Here is a 17,890-nt window from a genome sequence, read left to right on the forward strand (position 1 = left end):
CTTTGATCGTTCTTGTTGCTCTTTTCTGGACCCTTTCCAATTTCTCCACATCTTTCTTGAAATTCAGCGCCCAGAACTGAACACAATACTCCAGCTGAGGCCTAACCAGCACAGAATACAGCGGAAGAATGACTTCTCATATATTGCTCACAATACACGTGTTAATACATCCCAGAATCACGTTTGCTTTTTTTGCAACAGCATCACACAGTTGACTCATATTTAACTTGTGGTCCACTATAACCCCTTGATCCCTTTCTGCCATACTCGTTCCTAGACAGTCGCTTCCCATTCTGTATGTGTGAAACTGACGTGTGGAGCCCTTTGCATTTGTCTTTATTAAACTTCCTCCTGTTAACTTCAGACCATTTCTCCAATTTGTCCAGTTTGATGTTCAGAAGTGCTACTGGCTTGGAAACAAACACTGGCTAGAATGAAGCCCAGGCCGGAATCACACTCAACGCAGGGCTTTATTTGTGTCATTTCATAACCAGCACGAGGGGATCTCCAGCTGCATTGCTGGCAGACCCCTTTTGGTTCAGTGGCTCTGCGCCTGCACTATACAAATTGTCCCAGAACCCGCTGCAGAACAGGTCCCCTTGGGGTGGTCGAACTTCTACACATGGAGCATTTCCCTTTGTTTTTGTTTTTCTGTTAATCAATGCCCCAGTTTGTGGGTCCTGCAATTGCACCCTTGTCCCACCAGAGGTCAGCAGATGGCTGAAAAACAGGACACAGCTGGTGCCCATTCCAGCTCCGATAGATGAGGCGGTGGTGGGAGAAGGGGAGAAGCCATGCAGCTAGAGACCCCCTGGTGCTGGCTATCACCTAGGTCTAGGTCTTCTCTAGTACTTCCACAATGGATGACTCTGGACCAGCAGCAGAGGCAGGTGAGAGGTGGTTGTGTTAACTGGGGCAGTGGTTTTCACACGGGTGTGCTGTGAGAACTGTCTGAGCGTGCTGTGAAATTTCAGCAATTTACCCTTGCATCAGCTCTTTGCAGAGCCACGGGGAATGGATGACCCTGTGCCAGCTGGGGCTCACGCAGCAAGGCTGCCTGAGTCCCAGCTAGTGTGGAGTGGGTCAGTTTCCACCTACAGTGGCTCTTTACAGAGGGCAAATGCTGATGCTGCAGGAGCCCGTTTGTGCCAGGAGGCAGCTGAAATGCTGCTTCCCAGCCTGACCGGGCTGGCAAGGAGCCCGCCACCCACCCAGCTGGGTTGCAGTTTAAATGCCACATCCCGGCTCCAGGGGGCTGGCGGGGAGGGGCTGCTCTCTGGAGCTGCTTCCTCACTCCACACAAAACTTTCAGCTGTGCACGTGTAAGCACCTGGCACAATGGGACACAGTTCTCTGTTGGGTCTCTCAGTTCTGCTTGTTAGCATGTCCCTTACTCAGGTATTTCCTGCCAATTTCTCCCCAGGGAGGAGACAAGGACAGGAAAGGCAAATCTGTCATGGCTCAACACATACCCCCCGTCCACACTTATTTCCAGCCCCTTAGCTCCTTTCTCAATTAGGTAGGACTACACAGCAGAGTTATTTCAAAATAATAGACATTACTTCCCAACAACTTTCCTAGCAGCTCCACAATGCAACCATCGTGTTGGATTATTTCGAAATAGGTAAACTTCACTGCACAAGGAATAGTTCCTATTTTGAAATAGCTACAATAGGGTCTTGACATTCCCGAGTGCCACATTCGTGAATTCAGTTATTTGGTGAGTGGCCTCGCTTCCCCAGGGCTCCAGGGCTGGAGCACGGGTAGCTGCCGCTTCCCGGGGCTCCGAGCTCCCCCCCACATTCATGAAAATCGACATTCGCGTGGGTTCTGAACGCAGAACTCTCGCAAATGGTGAGAATCTACTGTATTTTGCAACAGGGACTGTTCAGACGGGGAATGGAACCTATTTCGAAATAGGCTCTGGCCATGTTTACCCTGGCCCCCTTCTTCAAAGGGGGCGTGGAAATGACACAGGCTGGGGAATATCAGTGAGGCGCTCCTATGCATATGCAGTGTCTCAGTAGCATAACGGCAGCCGCACAAATTTCATTGGGGAGTAAGGGGATTTCGAAGTTGGGTGCGCGTTTCAAAGCACCTGGGGCTAAACTGCCTGTCAGCACATTGAAGTTAGCAGCTTCAAAATTCGCACAGCCAGCCTTATGCTAACGAGGTGCTGCATATGCATAAGCAGCACCTCATTGATATTCCCCGGCCCGTGTCATTTCCACGCCTGCCCTCCACAAAGGGGGCTCGCGTAGACGTGGCCTGTGTGGTTGTAGATGCTGTATTTGGAAACAGCTGCGCACGCTCTCAAAACGCATTTTGAGCGTATCAACCTTATTTCAAAATGTGCTCTTCCGGAATAGCTTATTGAGGAATAACACTGCTGTGCAGACACGTCCTCGTATATTTAAAATACATTCCCGTTTAACTCCCGCTGGAATCCCACTAGGGGTCAGTAGAGGAATGTATAAAGCAGCCTAAAGGCCCTGCGGATTGTTTTTGCCTTGCCCTGGACCAAACTCACTATATCTTAACACCAAGACAGCTGCTGCGCAGAGAGAGGATTGGCTTCATTTGACACATGCACCGATTTTTTCATTTGAATTGTGATTGGGGGAAGGAATCCCATTTGTGCTGGGACAGATAACAGGGCTTTAGGGATCAGGGCAGCCTCCCACTCCTCTGAAGTCTGAGTGCTCAGCAATGAAGAGACCCGCACACATCTTCAGGCTTTGGCTAGAGAAAGACCATTAACATACTCTGATCCTGAGTTTCAGCGTGCCAGGACTCAGCCACAAAGAATCATAGAATCCTGGGGTTGGAAGAGGCATCAGGAGGCCATCTAGTCCAGCCCCTTGCTCAAAGCGGGACCAGCCCCAGCTCAATCATCCCAGCCAGGACTTTGTCAAGCTGGGATTTAAAAACCTCCAGAGATGAAGATGCCACCACCTCTCTAGGTAACGTGAAAGGTCTTTCCTTGCCTGATAGCTGAGTCAGAGCCAACCCAGGGAAAGATTTTGCTCTTTGTGGGTGGTCATAATCCTGTGTGAAGTGAGTTTGGTGGATCTCAGTCAGAATCCCAGCAGACGAAACTGTAGCACCGTTGGTATCTATTTTGTTGGCGATCCCATCAGAGAGACCAAACGGGTCTGGAGATTGTAGTCCTTTTTCCAGGGGCGCTGGGAGACGTGGCCATGGAGCCAGCCCCTGAATCAAACTGTAATCCCTGCGTGTGATGGAAACCATTTCAATCCAGGGGGTGCAGCGGCCTGCCCACCCCCACCCACTCACACCCAGCCCCTAGTTCCAGCACCTATGCCCCCCCACCCCAGAGGGCAGGGCTGAGTCACATTGGCTGTGTGGGATGCTAGCATTGCTCTAACCCATGGGTGCAAAAAGTGGGGGGTGGCCCCCTTGGGGGGGTGAAGTTTCAAAAGGGTCTCAGGCTCATCCAGCTCATTAGAAATGTGGACTGTGTGAGCATTTTTAGGTCTGCGTGTTCATATTTCTAGACCGACTTGATAAAGCGTTTACATTGTACCGACTTATTTTCTTACACAGGCCAAGAGGATTTTTTTTTCCAGTGGAACGCACCAAAATTTCTGTCGGTTTGGATTACAGTAGACAGGTGGGGGGCAGGCTGCTCATTGCAGGGATGAAAAGAAGGGCCCACGTAAAAAGTTTGCTCCCACCTGCTCTAACCGGAGCTGTGAAATCATGAAGGCCCCAGGTTTTCAAATCAGTTCCTTTCACCTCCTTAAAACTACTCAAAGACACGCCCCCGCCGCCCCCAGCTCTAAGCCTTCACTCGTCCTTACGGACCTTGTTCAAAGGCTTTGAAGGGCACTGGATTGACACTTACTCCCAACTCTTAGGATATGACTCTGGTACACCTTAGCTTTGCCAGCCCTTGCCGAGAAAGAGACCACACACTGCTATGACCCCCAGGCTGGCTGGGGCCTCCCCTGGCTGCAGCTCCCCCAGGAAGCAGGTCTCCCCAGTGAGCCCCTCTTCCCCGGTTTCAGCCTAGGGTAAGGATGTTTCATGACTAGCTGAGAAATGCCGAGAGACCGCTGGCTCTGGCAGTGCCCCTTCGCCTCCCGCTTGCGCTGCAGCTGGGATGCCACCCAGGCATATAATTATATCTAATTCCTCCCCTGCCGGGACTGCGTTAACAAGACCCGCAGCTGCATGTTGAAGGGGCAATTAATTGTCCTGCCCATGTAACCGTGGTTACAAGATTGATACAGGTGGCGGATATCGACAGCCGCAGAGCCGAGCAGCCAGAGAAGGACGGCGCCGGAGACAGGTTCTGGTGGTGCATCTGGAAACCAAGGTTTTAATAAAAAAAGCCATTATAGAGCATTGCGGGGAAAATAATCTGCAGAGCTGACAACATTGTGCAGGTTAGCTCCTGTCAGGATTAGGCCCCATGGCCTTGGGAAGGTGTACAGACATGGCAGAAAGACAGACCCTATCCCAGAGAGACTAGCCTCTCAGGCTGCGTCTGCACTTGCATTCATCTTTCGAAAGAGGTATGCAAATAAGGGAAATCGAAAATACAAATTAGGTACAAATTTGCATATCTGGCACCTCATTTGCATGTTTTTATTTCAAAATAGCTTCTTTCGAAAGAAGAAAACCAGTACAGACACTGCTCTTTTGAATGTAAATCTCATTTTCGAAAGAATCCTTCTTCTCTTTGTTTATGGGAAGAAAGACGCTTCCGAAGATGGGGTTTACTTTTGAAAGAGCCGTGTCTACACTCTTCTTCTTTCAAAAGAAGCTATTTTGAAATATGAATATGTAAATGAGGTGTCTAATATGCAACTTTGCATCTCATTTGCATTTTAGTTACCTTATTTGCATGCCTCTTTCAAAAGAGGAATGCGAGTGTAGACACAGCCACAGTGGGTGCATCTAGCTGGTGAGGGAAGCATAAGACAGCAGCAAAAGTAGCTTGGCAGAGCCGTTACCCTGCAGGGCAGGCAAATCAGCTCGCCACCCCTCTCCTTTTAGGTGTCCCATTGCAAGGGTGCACAAAGTGGGGGGTGGGTCCCGGGGGGCATGAACTTTCATAAAGGAGAGAACAGCACCATCGGCTGCTGGGTCTCAGGCTCATCCATCTCATTAAAAATGTTGAAATCTGTCTCTGTTTTTATATATGTCTTCACAGATATAGACCGACTCACACTGCAGAAGGCGCCAGCAAGGGCTTTTCGAGGAGGAGCGTGGAAATGTGACCTTTTGGCCTCTGCGTACGGTCCAAGTGCCGGTGATACGTCTTAAAGTCACTAACAGTCCTGCTTACAACAGCTTCGGTCGCAGAGCTGTACCGGGCAGGTGGTGATTGGGAGCATCAGCTGGAATTTCGTTATTCCGCAAGCGGCGCGGCTTTGAGTAAGCTCGTGGCTGTGTGGGATAGAAGGGCAGGGCTGAACTCCCACCTCACGTGCCAATGAAAATCGGCTCATGTGCGCTCTGGGCACCCGTGCCAGGGGTTGCTGACCCCTGTTCTACAGACTTGTTTTCTTACATGTGCCGAAAGGGCTTTTTTTTTCATATGACCATAACTGAAATTTCCGTCGGGTCGGATCACGTTAGACAGCTAGCGGGGCCCGTGCTAATTGCAGGGACGAAATGTGGGGCCCAAGGGAAAATTTCCCTAGATGGAAACCTCCCTTGCCCCAGCCCCTGCGATCTCCCTCCTGCACAGAACGGAGCCCAGAGAGATGAAGCCCTGTAGTCAGCCACCTCCCAGGAGCCACTCCAGGCCCTAGGCTGACAAAGGCCCAAGCCCAGCTTGTTGTTTCCTGCAGTGCTGAGATCAGAAATGGGACTGGGAAGGGCAGGGGAAGAACCAGGACCAGCTCATTAACCCACAAACCCAGGCAGAGCGAGGATGCTCCCTGTCACCGGGGCTAATTCGTGAGGGGCTCAGACTCCCTCTCATCTACGGTTACAGAGGAAACCTCCTGGAGGCCACTGGCTGCGCACGTTGCCAGCAGCTCTGGCCATGCACTGATTGCAGGCCACGCACAATGGAATGGCATTACAGAGCGGCCAGGCCATGCTTAGACACTGCCAGGCCCCAGGAACTGCAGCGTGTAAGGAACCAGGGAGCATGTTTGTAACGTGCATGGCACGTGGAAGCAGGTGTGGCAAGAGGCCCTGACAGCTGGTGAATCAGGATGTGCCTCATTAAGGTGGAAGCCAGCAACTGTAGGGGGAGACCAGAGGGACAAGGTCGGAAGGAGAGTTACAGTAACTGACAGAGGGGCAGCACCAGAAAGGGCAGACTGCCCTTTTCTGCCACACCTGGCCATACCTGAAAGGCAGAGTGATCTAGTGGGTGGGCCCAAGGCCTGCAAACTCAGAGTCTTGAGGTCCAGTCCCACCTCTGCCTTGGGCAAGTTGGTCCCCTATGTGCCTCAGTTTCCCCTTCTGCAAAACTAGGAACGCACTATTAGGATGGTATTTGCCTCCTGATGCGAATTGCTTTGAGCAAGGGAGCCGATCAGAGGTAATTACTACATCTCAGTCCTTGTGCCTGTTCTGCTCAGAGTGCAGGACGGCGAAAGCTGCAAGACGACAAAAAAGATCTTCCCGGGCTTTAAAGCACCAACCACTTGGGGTTAGGATCAAATAAGCAGCAAGTGGGAGCAGGACATACCTGCCAATGCTAGAGGGCGCCCTGCAGTCAGAAGGGAGGAGAAGCAAAGGGCCAGGTCTGAGTTTGCTGGGTTAGAGAATCCAGTTTAATGACCCTGATGGGCACATCAGCTGGGCCCTGGACAGGCTGAGGGAGGGCGTCCGTGCACGTGTGTAGGTAACCAGAAAGAATCCAGAGAAGGCCAAAAGCCAGTGTCTGACGAAGGGCTCGGGTGCGCCCTGCACTGTAAGCTCTTCGGGGCAAAGCCTGCAGGGATTGAGTCCTGAGTGCTTACATAACTCCCCAGAAAACAGGGACCTGATCCTGCCTGGCCCTTTTGGCTAATGAATCACAGGCACTTCCAGTAATTCCACAGCTCTCTTGGCAACTCCCCCCCCACCCCCCACGTTCAAGCTGAAACCAGCTGGGACCAGGCCACAGCAACAGCCCAGCCATTGAGAACACAACGGGTCAGGCCTCTAGCTTGGACAAAAGCCATCCTTAATAGAGGCCCCTAGGCATGGCATGTCATTTCCGTGCCTCAGTTTCCCCATTTGCTACAGAGGAATAACACCACCTATCTCAGCTGTGATGCTGGATTCGAGGGCCCCCATGAAAGCCATTAGAAGAGGACAAACTATTACGGAGCTTGAAAATTCAGGGGTGCGAATCTCTTGGCATTCAGGAAAGCAACACAGCCTTGGGCCCAGGTGTTTGACAGACGGGTCGCGCCAGGACTGCAGCATGATCGGGTGCTTTAAAAATACCCCTAGATACTCCATATGTATAAATGATGGCCTTTATGTGCCTCCGTTTCCCTATTCTCACCAACCTCACCAGGAGCTACTGTGGAGGACGGTTCTGATTTCCAGAGCTGCCGAGACCCCACAACTCCAGCTGCAGTTCAGGGGAGCGGTGGACACCTGGCAGCACAGCCCAAATTACCTGTTGGGTTCACTGAGCTCTCCAGGCAGAAGGTGCTGGCACAAAGGCTTGGTAATCCTATAGAACAGGGGTGAGTAAACTTTAACCTTGGGCCCCACGTTTCGTCCCTGCAATTAGCAGGGGCCCCCCAACCTGTCTAATGTGATCCAACCCGACGGAAATTTCAGTTATGTTCATATGAAAAAAAAAAAAAAAAAGCCCTTTCGGCATGTGCAAGAAAACAAGTCTGCAGAACAGGGGTCAGCAACCCTTGGCACAGGGAGTGGGAAAAACTGTCGTGACACTTCTTCTCTGTGTAGAAAAAGGGGCAGTGGCTTCTGTTCTGGTACCACCCCAGCCCATCTCATAAGCTTAAGCGCTCTTGGTGGATGACATAAAACGCAGCAGGCAATAGCAGGGAAGACGTTACTTTTCCCTCTTCGGAGCAAAGCCCCAGAGTACTTGCATGGGATGCAGCGAGACAGTGAAACCCCGGGCCTGACCACAGAGGGTCATTCCAAAACCACCCGGCTCCTTTTGGAAGAACTGTGGTGAGATCCCCAGAATGAGACCAAATTCCACTTGGTTAATGACAACTTTTCCTCCTGCCGGTTTGTCAGGGGGATGCAGCTGTACCTGTTCACTTCCAGTCCTGAGCCATTGTGTGGCATGGTTAAAACAGCGACCATGCTCCACCCCAGAGCTGGCTGCATTTCAGTGGAGGGTGAAATACAGCAAGAGGCCCCGAGTGTGAACGCCAGGGTGTTAGTGATGCAAATGAGCCTATACTGCAAACAGGGTGGCTGCCACCCCGATGGGTCAGTAAGTTGCACTTCACGCTGGAAGGGACCTGACTCTTGTTGGCGCCTAGCAAGAGGTGCTGGATCCATAGGGCTGTGGTCCTTCTTGCGCTGAGGACGTCTGAATGACTCCCAGGGCGGGCGTCCATCTCTCTCCTTCCCAGGGGTCATCGGGGCTCCAGAAAGTTTCCCGGAACAAACGGAAAATCTTTCCAGCCATGCGCAGTTTGGATTTAGTTCTGCTGCCTGCTCTGCTGCTGGAGGCGGGGGGGGGGGACAAACAGCCCCACTGCCGGGTCCCCCCGGGAGAGGGGCTGTAGCTCAGACCGTGTAGGGCAGAGACCCTCGGCTATGATCCTGTGCTCCCTTGCACTGGGGCACCCCCGGACATCCGCAGAGCTAACACTCAGCCCCTGGCCTCCTGCTTGCGCTCCACTGGGCAGAACCGTCTCCCCAACTCCTCTGGGCTGGCTCCGACTCCACAGCAGGGCCCCGAGGCCCTTCCCCTCCGCTCTCCCCCTCGATTTTCAGTCCCTTTGTGTGGCGAGAGGGAACCACTCATGCAAAGTTGCTTGAAATGCCTGACCCAGCGAATAACCCCGGCCTGGCTGCAGCAGCAGCCGGTGGGTCTTGGCAGGGCCTGCAAACTGATGCAATCAGCTGTGATTAACCGAGGGGAGCGGCTGGGGATGACAGCACTCCCCCACCTGTGTTTGCCATTGTGTTCCTGTTAGCTGTTTGCAGGTGTTTGCTGGCGCCAGGCTGTCTGAGCTCCCGGCCCTGCTCCTTCCCCCCGCCCCGCCTCCTCCCGAGCTCTGGCTTTCCAATTCCAAGTCCAGCCAGCGCCTCCCTCTCCCATTCACACGTCTGCAAACAAGCCCGGGGACCGAGGGCGCGGGCGGTCCCAGTAACACTTTCCAGCCCTGCTCCAAGCCCCATCAAGGACTTGAAATGCAATCCCGGGCAAATTGCTGCCTCCCGTCTCCTAAGGGAGGGGGGGCAATGGGGGGGCACCTCCGTGTTGCTCGGCTCAGAAGCATTTTCGTGCATTGAATAGCTGGAGAATTCGCTTTGATCCTTATGCAAATGAGGCCAATTCCCCCCCACACCTCGGAAAAGTTTGGGGGTCCGCACAGCTGCCACCTTAAAGCGACTTTGCAGGGTCTGATTTACCCCAGTGTGTGGTCGGCAGCCAGGGTTTGCAGAAAGGGGGCCTCGCTTTAAACGCAACGTGTGATCCCAACCAGAGAGGCTTAAGCCGGCCCAGGCCTGGGCTGCCCCACAAAGCTGAACCCTGGATTGGGGTTTCACGGCCTGGACCTAGAAGTGCCACTTCGGATTTATTTCAAAGTCCATTTGTGATCTTTCCAAACTCCCCAGGGTGCCCTCTTAAACCAGTTCTCCTCCCCATGGGCGTCCCAGCCTTCTGGCCCAGCTCCAGAGTGGTTAATAAAATCCCACTCAGTTGAATCTCCCAGGGTATATACCAGCTAGTGAATATCCTTCCTCACTTCCCTGTCCTAAATTGTTATGTAGCACTGTTAAACAGCTGCCATGTGGTACCCCAGAAGTGACTGCACTCAATTGATGCAGTTTGCCTTTGTGTGTGGTGGAGGGGCAGAGGATTAAGGAGTCCTCAGGGGTCAGGGAGGGTGTGCTGGGCACATCCCGCCAAAGCAGGGACACAGAATTCCTCCCTCCTCCAGGTCCATAGCTTTGTGGGTGGAGGGGGGGAGAGTAAGTCCCTCTGGTCTGGGATGCTCCTGCATCCTCTGCCACACAGTGGTTTCCATCATACATAGGGCTTACCCTGTGGTTCAGTGGCTCTCAGACCGCCCCCCCCGCCCCACCGCAGGAAAACTGTCCCAGTACCCCTGCCAAAAACCATCACATTTTTGCTCCTGTGCATGCCCCTGGGAGTCCCAACAACCATCAGCTCTTGGCTGCTCTGCATGGCATAGGCTGAGGCTTGCTCTCCAGCCTTTGAACACACCTTCCCCAGCCTCCAGCTTTCTGTGCATTGCTGGCAGGCTGATGTTCTCCACCCCAGCGATGGCTCCATGTCCCTCGTGCCTGGGTATAATCTACAAAGCACTTTGAGATCCTTCAGTGCGCTACAGACACATAAAGTTCTGTAAATTTGCAGCATCCAGAAACTCACCGGTAAAATAATAACCCAGCTTCTTGGCATTGGAAAGCCGCTGCTGCGGACTGCTCTTGTATTGGGCCTTTCAGGTGAAGTTCTCCACATACTTTACAAACAGATTGTGAGGCACATGAATATTTTGGTAGATGGGGAAACTGAGGCACCAATGGGGTGGAAGGATGACTTGCCTACACGAGCAGGCATATTCCACGTTTCAAATTTAGGCTGAGGTCGCTGCATCACTCAGGGTGTGACAAACCACCTGCTCCTGGGCAATACGATGACACTGATCCAACCCCTCGCATTGGTACCACGTCTGTCACTTGGGGAAACAGTGCTCCTCCACCGATGGGGCACTGAGAACAATCTCCCAGGGCCCCTGGGGAAGGTGGGTTCCCTCGGCATCTGGGGGTGGGAAATGATAGAAGTTTTTTGCGTTCAGTTCAGTCTCTCTCGTCACTACGTTGCTGGGTGGATTCAACCACTGCTCAGGAAGGGCCCCGCGCCGCTGGGTGGAACTCCTCACCTGCATGGACCAGTGGATCAATTCCCACTGAGTACGGCTCCATCCTCTTCCAAATGGCCAACACATTCCACCCGGACACAGCTGCACTTCACTGGTGGATGAACTGATTCCTTCACAGGCTTTGGGAACATTCTTGTAAGGTGGGGGGCCCAATGGCAGGAGACTAAATTCACACTCCAGCCACCTGAGATTCCACTGAGCTCCCACAAGTGCTGTCAAAGTCACTCCAAAACAGCAGGCCTCAAACTCAGGCTTCTCCTCTGGAGGCCCACAGGCAGGCATGGCCTCTTGACAGCGACCTCCCTCGTTAACAAAGCCTTTGGGGATCATCTGGGGAGAGGCCCTGTGGCACCAGGCAGCCTTGTGCAGTCAGTCAGGAGGACAGCTTATTTACCTGTGAATGTTTGCAGGCAGCTCACATTGGGGAGGAGAGTGCCCTGGTTTCACACCAGCAGGAACCTGCGGGTGCTGAGCCAGCAGCAGGACGGAGGCCTCAGCATTCAGCCCCGAAACGTGCCCTGTGGGGCTGTTGGCACTAGATGCCTCTGCTTGCTCCAGACTGGACCGCCTGGCTGTTCCTGGAGCCCTGTGGTGGAGTTCCTGCCCGCCCTGCTTGACACGCTCTGTGGGAAGCTGCGTCCTGCAGAGCACAGATTGAGCTGGCGCCAGCCCACCAGTCCTGCCTCATGAGGCAGAACCACTCAGAGTCTTCTGCTTACGTTCTGGGCCCATGCCATCTACCCCCGCACCCTGTGTCCAGCACAGCCCTGTGTGCCATCCCCGCAGGCCCTCATGCTCTAGCCCTGTCTGTTTTCTGACCCTCCTCACGTCGTCATTTCCAGCTGTGTTCAGATACGCTGTAACCCTCCCAGCCTCCAGTGAGTAGCCCTAAAAGCCCCTGTTTCTCCCAACCTCCCACTGGAACATTTCTGCCAGCCTGATTCATGCCTCAGGCATTCGGCAGCTTTCCCTACTGGTGCCTTCTCCTTGCTAACCTGCTGGAGAGCTTGGCCCTGAACCCCAGGCTCCTTGTCAGAAAGCCCCCACTGCCAGTTCTTTCTGTCCCAGGGGCAGGGAGGGGTTCTGTGCCGCATCTTATCACGGTTGGGAGCGGAGGAAACTGAGGGATAAACAGTGGAAGTTCTGCCACTTTTCTTCCTTGTGCTCCTGTCTTTGGGGTCTGCTTGGCCTCAGCTGCTCTCCCGGCCTGGAATCTCCTCTCTGCTCTGTTTGGGAGATAACTGGGTCCCGGCCTGCCTCGCCCCAGCTGAGATAACAGGCTGACCTGGGGCTGCAGAACATGCTGCTCTCCTGCCTGTTTCCAATCCATCTGAGCTCATGCTGCCACTTGAACTGTGCTGGGTGGTAGCCCAACCCCGGCTCCCTGGGGGCTTGTCAGGGTGTGGGGGAAGCAGCTCGATCAGCTAACGCTGGGACTGAGCCCTGGTGATACTGGGCCAGAGTGGGCCTGGCCGGGTCTGACATGAGAGGGGAGACTCCAGAGACCCAAGGTCAGTTTCAGGCTCTGCCTCTGGCTTCCTGTCTGATGCTGGGCAAGATACTTACCCCACCCTGTGCCATAGGTCCCCCGTTGGGGGTAAACAGAACACCTGTGCCTCAGAGGGGCACAGGGAGGGTCAAGCCTGGATGATGAGGGCCGGGGCAGCACCATGGATGTCAGGACAGTTGCAGAGTCAGAAGAGCAAAAAAGCAGTCCAGTAGCACTTTAAAGACTAACAAATAATTTATTAGGTGATGAGCTTTCGTGGGACAGACCCACTTCTGCAGCTCAAAGATCAAAGTGATGTGAAGAAGTGGGTCTGTCCCAGGAAAGCTCATCACCTAATAAATTATTCTGTTAGTCTTTAAAGTGCTACTGGACTGCTTTTTTTGTTTTCATAGTATATAGACTAGCCCGGCTATCTCTCTGTTACTAGTCAGAAGAGCGGCAGAACTTGGCAAGGGCATGAGGTCTCTGTTACTGGCTCCCCTTCCCTTCCTCTGCTCACTAGGGCTAGAAAGAACCACACTGACCTGACATGCCTGTCTGCCCCTCCTGGGTAATTAATGCCTGGAGCCCCTTTTCCTTCAGTGCACCCAGAATTTGCCTTAGCAGCCAGGTGGCTGACACACAGCGGGTGTCAGGTGCCTCCAGAGCTCCATGCCTCTGCATTCTTACTGGGTGGAGCGGGGGGTTTCCTTCGTGGATTGGCCAGGTTTGGTTGGCCACTGAGAGGCAGCATGGAAAATGCTCTCTGCCTAGACTGGCAAAGTGGCTAGTGCCACCCCCACCAGGTGGTTTGAAGGGAGGGTTCCCACTGCTTGCCACCATCAGTCACCCGCATAACTCCCTGCCACTTCACCGTTCACCCACAGGGATTGGGTCCTGCCCCCAATGGATTGGTGCTCTTTTTTTTTTTAATTCCAACACATCACTCCAGCTTCTCAGTGTGGCCCCTCCCTCCTGGGGCCTGGGCATTTCTCACACACTGGGCTGCTTCCCTGCAGCGGGAGGAGAGAATTTCAGTGATGCTGGGATGTGGTCCTCGCCCAGGTTTGCTTAGGGCTTGTCTGCATGGGTAACTCAGTCCCAACCAGGGGTCAGCTGAGTCAAGTTTCATCAGCACACAAGGTGGGAGCTCAGCCCTGCTCCTCCACCCCGTGCAGCTGGGAGCTTGCTCAAAGGCACACTGCCTGCAGATTAACAAAAGAGCAGCTAGTGCTGCCAGCCAGCACCTACACAGTAAAGCTCTGTCTCTTAAATTAAGCTGTTGTAAATGGGACTATTAGGGACTTTTAAAAGTATCACTAGCACTCGGACCACACATAGGGGTCAAAAGGTTAAATTTCAGCACTCCACCATGGAAAGGTTCCCGCCCCCAACCTAGACTAACTAAAGGGGTGAATTTAAAGGGAACCAGGTAAACCAGATTTAACCCATGTGTAGTCGCTCTCAGCTTTCTAAAGTGGAGGAATTGTTCCAGAACAGAGTGTCCACATGGAGATCTATTCCAGAATACCTGCCCTGGAAAGGTTTATTCCACAATTACTGTGCTGGTCAATGTTCACACACAGACCAGCCCTTAAGGCTTGCAGGGTGCCCCTGAGAATCTGGGTGGATTCCTCATATTTATGGCACATACACCCCAGAAGCTATGGCTGTGCTCACAGGAGTCAACGGAGGAAAGGAAAGAAGGAACTGTACCATGCATTCCTCCACAGCTTTGGCTGGCTCTGTTCAGGCACTGCTAAGAAGAAGCCTGGCTTACCAGCATTCAGCGGCCAGCCAGGAGCTAGTGCTAGCTGAGGCACAGCCATATTCCATATGCCTTCCATGGGCTTTACTGCAAGATATGGGTGTGCAGGAAAGGAGGACCTGACCTTTACATTGCTAGACTTCTCTAGATTTAATAGGAATTTTATTTTGCCCCAGCTCAGCCTTTTGCAGGAATTCCCTCCCCTCCTAAAGTCACACCTGTCATTCTGAGCCTTTCCATGACCTCTAGAGAGAAGATGCTAATAACACCACTGGGGACAAACAATATAAGTACGGGCTGAACCTCTCTCATCCAGCACCCTGGGGACCTGACTGATGTCAAACGGGAGACTTTGCTGGACCACAGGAGGTCAAACATTGTACAGCAGCATTACAAGCAGCTCCACTGCTTACTGGGCTCTTAGAAGACATTTAGGGATAAATTACAGCTAAAGAACAGCACAGAACACTGAGAGCCAGGACGGGTGGCTGTAAACAGAATTTATGGGACCGAAGGAAACTTGGTTCCACTCATGATAAGTGGTCATCCAGCTCACTAAAATCATAGTGGATTATGGATGTTGCCAGACAAGAGAGTTCCAGATTAGAAAGGTTAAACCTGTACAGTCCAGTGCCAGGTAAACTCGACTGACAGCCTTTGGGGTGATCATGGAGGGATTCTCATTAGGTGCTCAGATATAGTGGTGAGGGATTCACATCTTACCCGACAGACAAGCTCACACTGAATCAAGCCCAAGAAGTGTCGGCTGAGCCTGAGAACAAAGAAGAAACTGATTTTACTGTGATCACTGTGTTCAGGATATTATTGTCGATTGCATGATGGTGCCCCTAGGTGTTTGACAGGGATCAGGCTCCCTTGTGCTGGGCATGGTCTAAACACACAGGCTGTGGCTACACTAGAGAGTTTTGTCCACAGAAAGGGGCCTTCTGTCAACATAGCTCAGGGAGCATCTACGCACATGAAGCGTTCTGGCGACAGAGGCTGAGCAGCGTTATCCCTCGAAAATTTGACTTGTAATCACCCCAGCACTCCCACCAACACGGTAACCTAGCCGCTTCTGAATACCTCTATGGTGACACATGTACTCCTAGAGAACAAGCATGTAACCTCTTCCAGCCCCAGTCACCAGCCTTCCCTATGTGACTCAGGCCAACAGCCAGCAAGGCATGGGAGGGAAAGCCAGAAAGAGGCAGAGAAGTAGAGGTGCAGGATGAGATGTGTCATAGTATCATGGTTCAAGAACACATCCTCCCCTGCTGCACGTGGCAAGAAAACTCTGGGAATAGGGTGATACACCGTCAGGGAGGACCTTGGACTGGCTGCTCAGGCTGTGTGCAAAACTCACCACAAGAGTCGCTCTCCTCTTCTTCCTCCTCCTCGAGGCTCATGGTCATTCAGTGGGTGGCATTCTTCCCTCTGTGTAAGTACTGAGCGATGCCCCCAGCATAGAGATAGGGCTTGGGAAGTACCACAATACAGATGATCCCTGTTAAAGACAACAAATGAGCTCACTGCTCAGCTGCTTGAGACTGGGGCCCTGTTTACTAAAGATCTCCAGGGACCTGCTCACAGTCAAGCATTGAGTGAGCTACATCAGGCCCCATGAAAATTCTGCCCTGGCAGCTTCATTTGGATGTTTCTTCACTTCCTGTTGCTGCTTGGAGGTGTTGCAGCTGCTGAATTCTTCCCCGCCCCCCAACATGGCTGCATGGTAGCGGTGGCTGAGGGGACCCTAAAGTGCATGTTGCTCATTAGGATGTTGCCTTCCTTCAGGTGGGCGATTGGGTGTTTTAAGAGAACAGAGTGACCCTCTCACAAGTGAAGAGTCACTCCCATGAGCAGTCCTGGGACTCAGACACAGGGAGGGACTTTGCAGCTTGGCCACTGCAGAGCTCATGTTGCATGTGGCAACAGGCCCGCCCAGGCCCTGCCCCGAGAGACCCTCTGCTCTAGAAATGGCACAGGGGACCACAGCCACTACATCAACATAGCCCTGTATTAGCGTAGCAGCAGGGATTCCCATTGCCATTGTAAATCCACCTCTGAGAGGCAGTAACTAGGTCAAGGTAAAATTTGGGGCATTGGGTGGCTTAATTAAATCACCCAGGGTGTGCAGCTGTTCACAGCAATGCCGTTAAGCCAACCTAACTTTCTAATACAAACCAGCCCTGAAAGGGGACATCAGGACCAGAGCCTCACAGTTCAGGCAGAAAGCTGATGTCGAAACTCTGGCTTCATTTGACCGATCCAGACCCTCCCATCTTAGAGCAGGTCACTACAGCCACACAGCTTCAGCACCATAGCACATAGGCAGCTCCCCTCTTGAGGCAGCTTTGCTAGTGATATTAATCTACCTTTCCAGGGGGCAGCAGGTAGATGAATGGAAGAATTCACCTGTCCACCTAGCCACAGACACTGGGGATTAGGTTAACCAAACTACAGTACAAAACAGGTTAGTCTTCACAGCCCTGAGTGACATTCTAATTTAAAAAAAAAAAAAAAAAAAAAAAAAAAAGTCAAGTAGCACTTTAAAGACTAGCAAAATAATTTATTAGGTGATGAGCTTTCGTGGGACAGACCCACTTCTTCAGACCATAGTCATACCAGAACAGACTCAATATTTAAGGCACAGAGAACCAAAAATAGTAATCAAGGACAAATGAGAAAAAAAAAAAGTGATCAAGGGGAGCAAATCAGGGGGCGGGGGAGAGAAGGTCAAAAATTAGATTAAGTCACGTATGCAGATGAGCCCCTATAGTGACTTTTAGTAAATTTTCTGAGTCACTATAGGGGCTCATCTACATACTTGGCTTAATCTAATACTTGTCCTTCCCCCACACCCCTCCACTCTCTGATTTGCTCACCTTGATAATTTTTCTGATTTGTCCTCCTTGCTTACTGTTTTTGGTTCTCTGTGCCTTAAATATTGAGTCTGTTCTGGTCTGGCTATGGTCTGAAGAAGTGGGTCTGTCCCACGAAAGCTCATCACCTAATAAATTATTTTGCTAGTCTTTTAAGTGCTACTTGACTTTTTGTTTTGATAGTACATAAACTAGCAGGGCTCCCTCTGTTACTTTCTAATTTTTAACTGTGGTCTAAGCTTTTCTCTGGTGAGAATGTGGGAAATCCATGCTGCCCCGGGGAGATTAAACTAATAAATCACTTACAAAGCAGCCCATCACCACTGATCATTAGGTCTTGTACTTATACATTCCCCAGCTTTATGCCAGACAGTATTCACACACACGCGTGCACGTGCCCTTCCCCCTCCTTTCCTTCACCAGCTGCTCCTGGCAGCAAGTTCATTCTCTTCCCTACAGCACGTAGCAATGCTTGGTAGATGTCAATTTATTAAAGTCTCTCCCAGAAAATGGAGCTGGTGTTATCAGCCAAGATGCCACACCTATTCTTGAGGCAATAAATGCTCATCCTCAGAGACTGGCAATGTGCTTCCCAAAGGGAGGTAGCTGGAAGGATTTCATAGCCTACATCCACCTGCCCAACCCTCTGGCTCTGAAGGACATTGTCCTCCGACCTATGCTGCCTCCTGGCTGCATT

At 52.1% G+C, this 17,890-nt stretch overlaps 1 protein-coding gene across 1 annotated transcript in view; it reads right to left on the reverse strand.

Moving 5' to 3' along the window:
• The window catches only part of CATSPER4 (cation channel sperm associated 4), a 39,411-nt gene extending 27,760 nt beyond the window's left edge, over positions 1–11,651 (reverse strand). Inside the window, exon 1 of the mRNA XM_074976438.1 lies at positions 10,544–11,651. Coding sequence (XP_074832539.1) covers positions 10,544–10,633 — 90 coding nt within the window. The 5' untranslated portion in view covers positions 10,634–11,651. The remainder of the gene's footprint in view (positions 1–10,543) is intronic.
• Positions 11,652–17,890: the final 6,239 nt, after the last annotated feature.

Source organism: Carettochelys insculpta, chromosome 24 (assembly GCF_033958435.1).
Source record: "Carettochelys insculpta isolate YL-2023 chromosome 24, ASM3395843v1, whole genome shotgun sequence".
Taxonomy (NCBI): Eukaryota; Metazoa; Chordata; order Testudines; family Carettochelyidae; genus Carettochelys; species Carettochelys insculpta.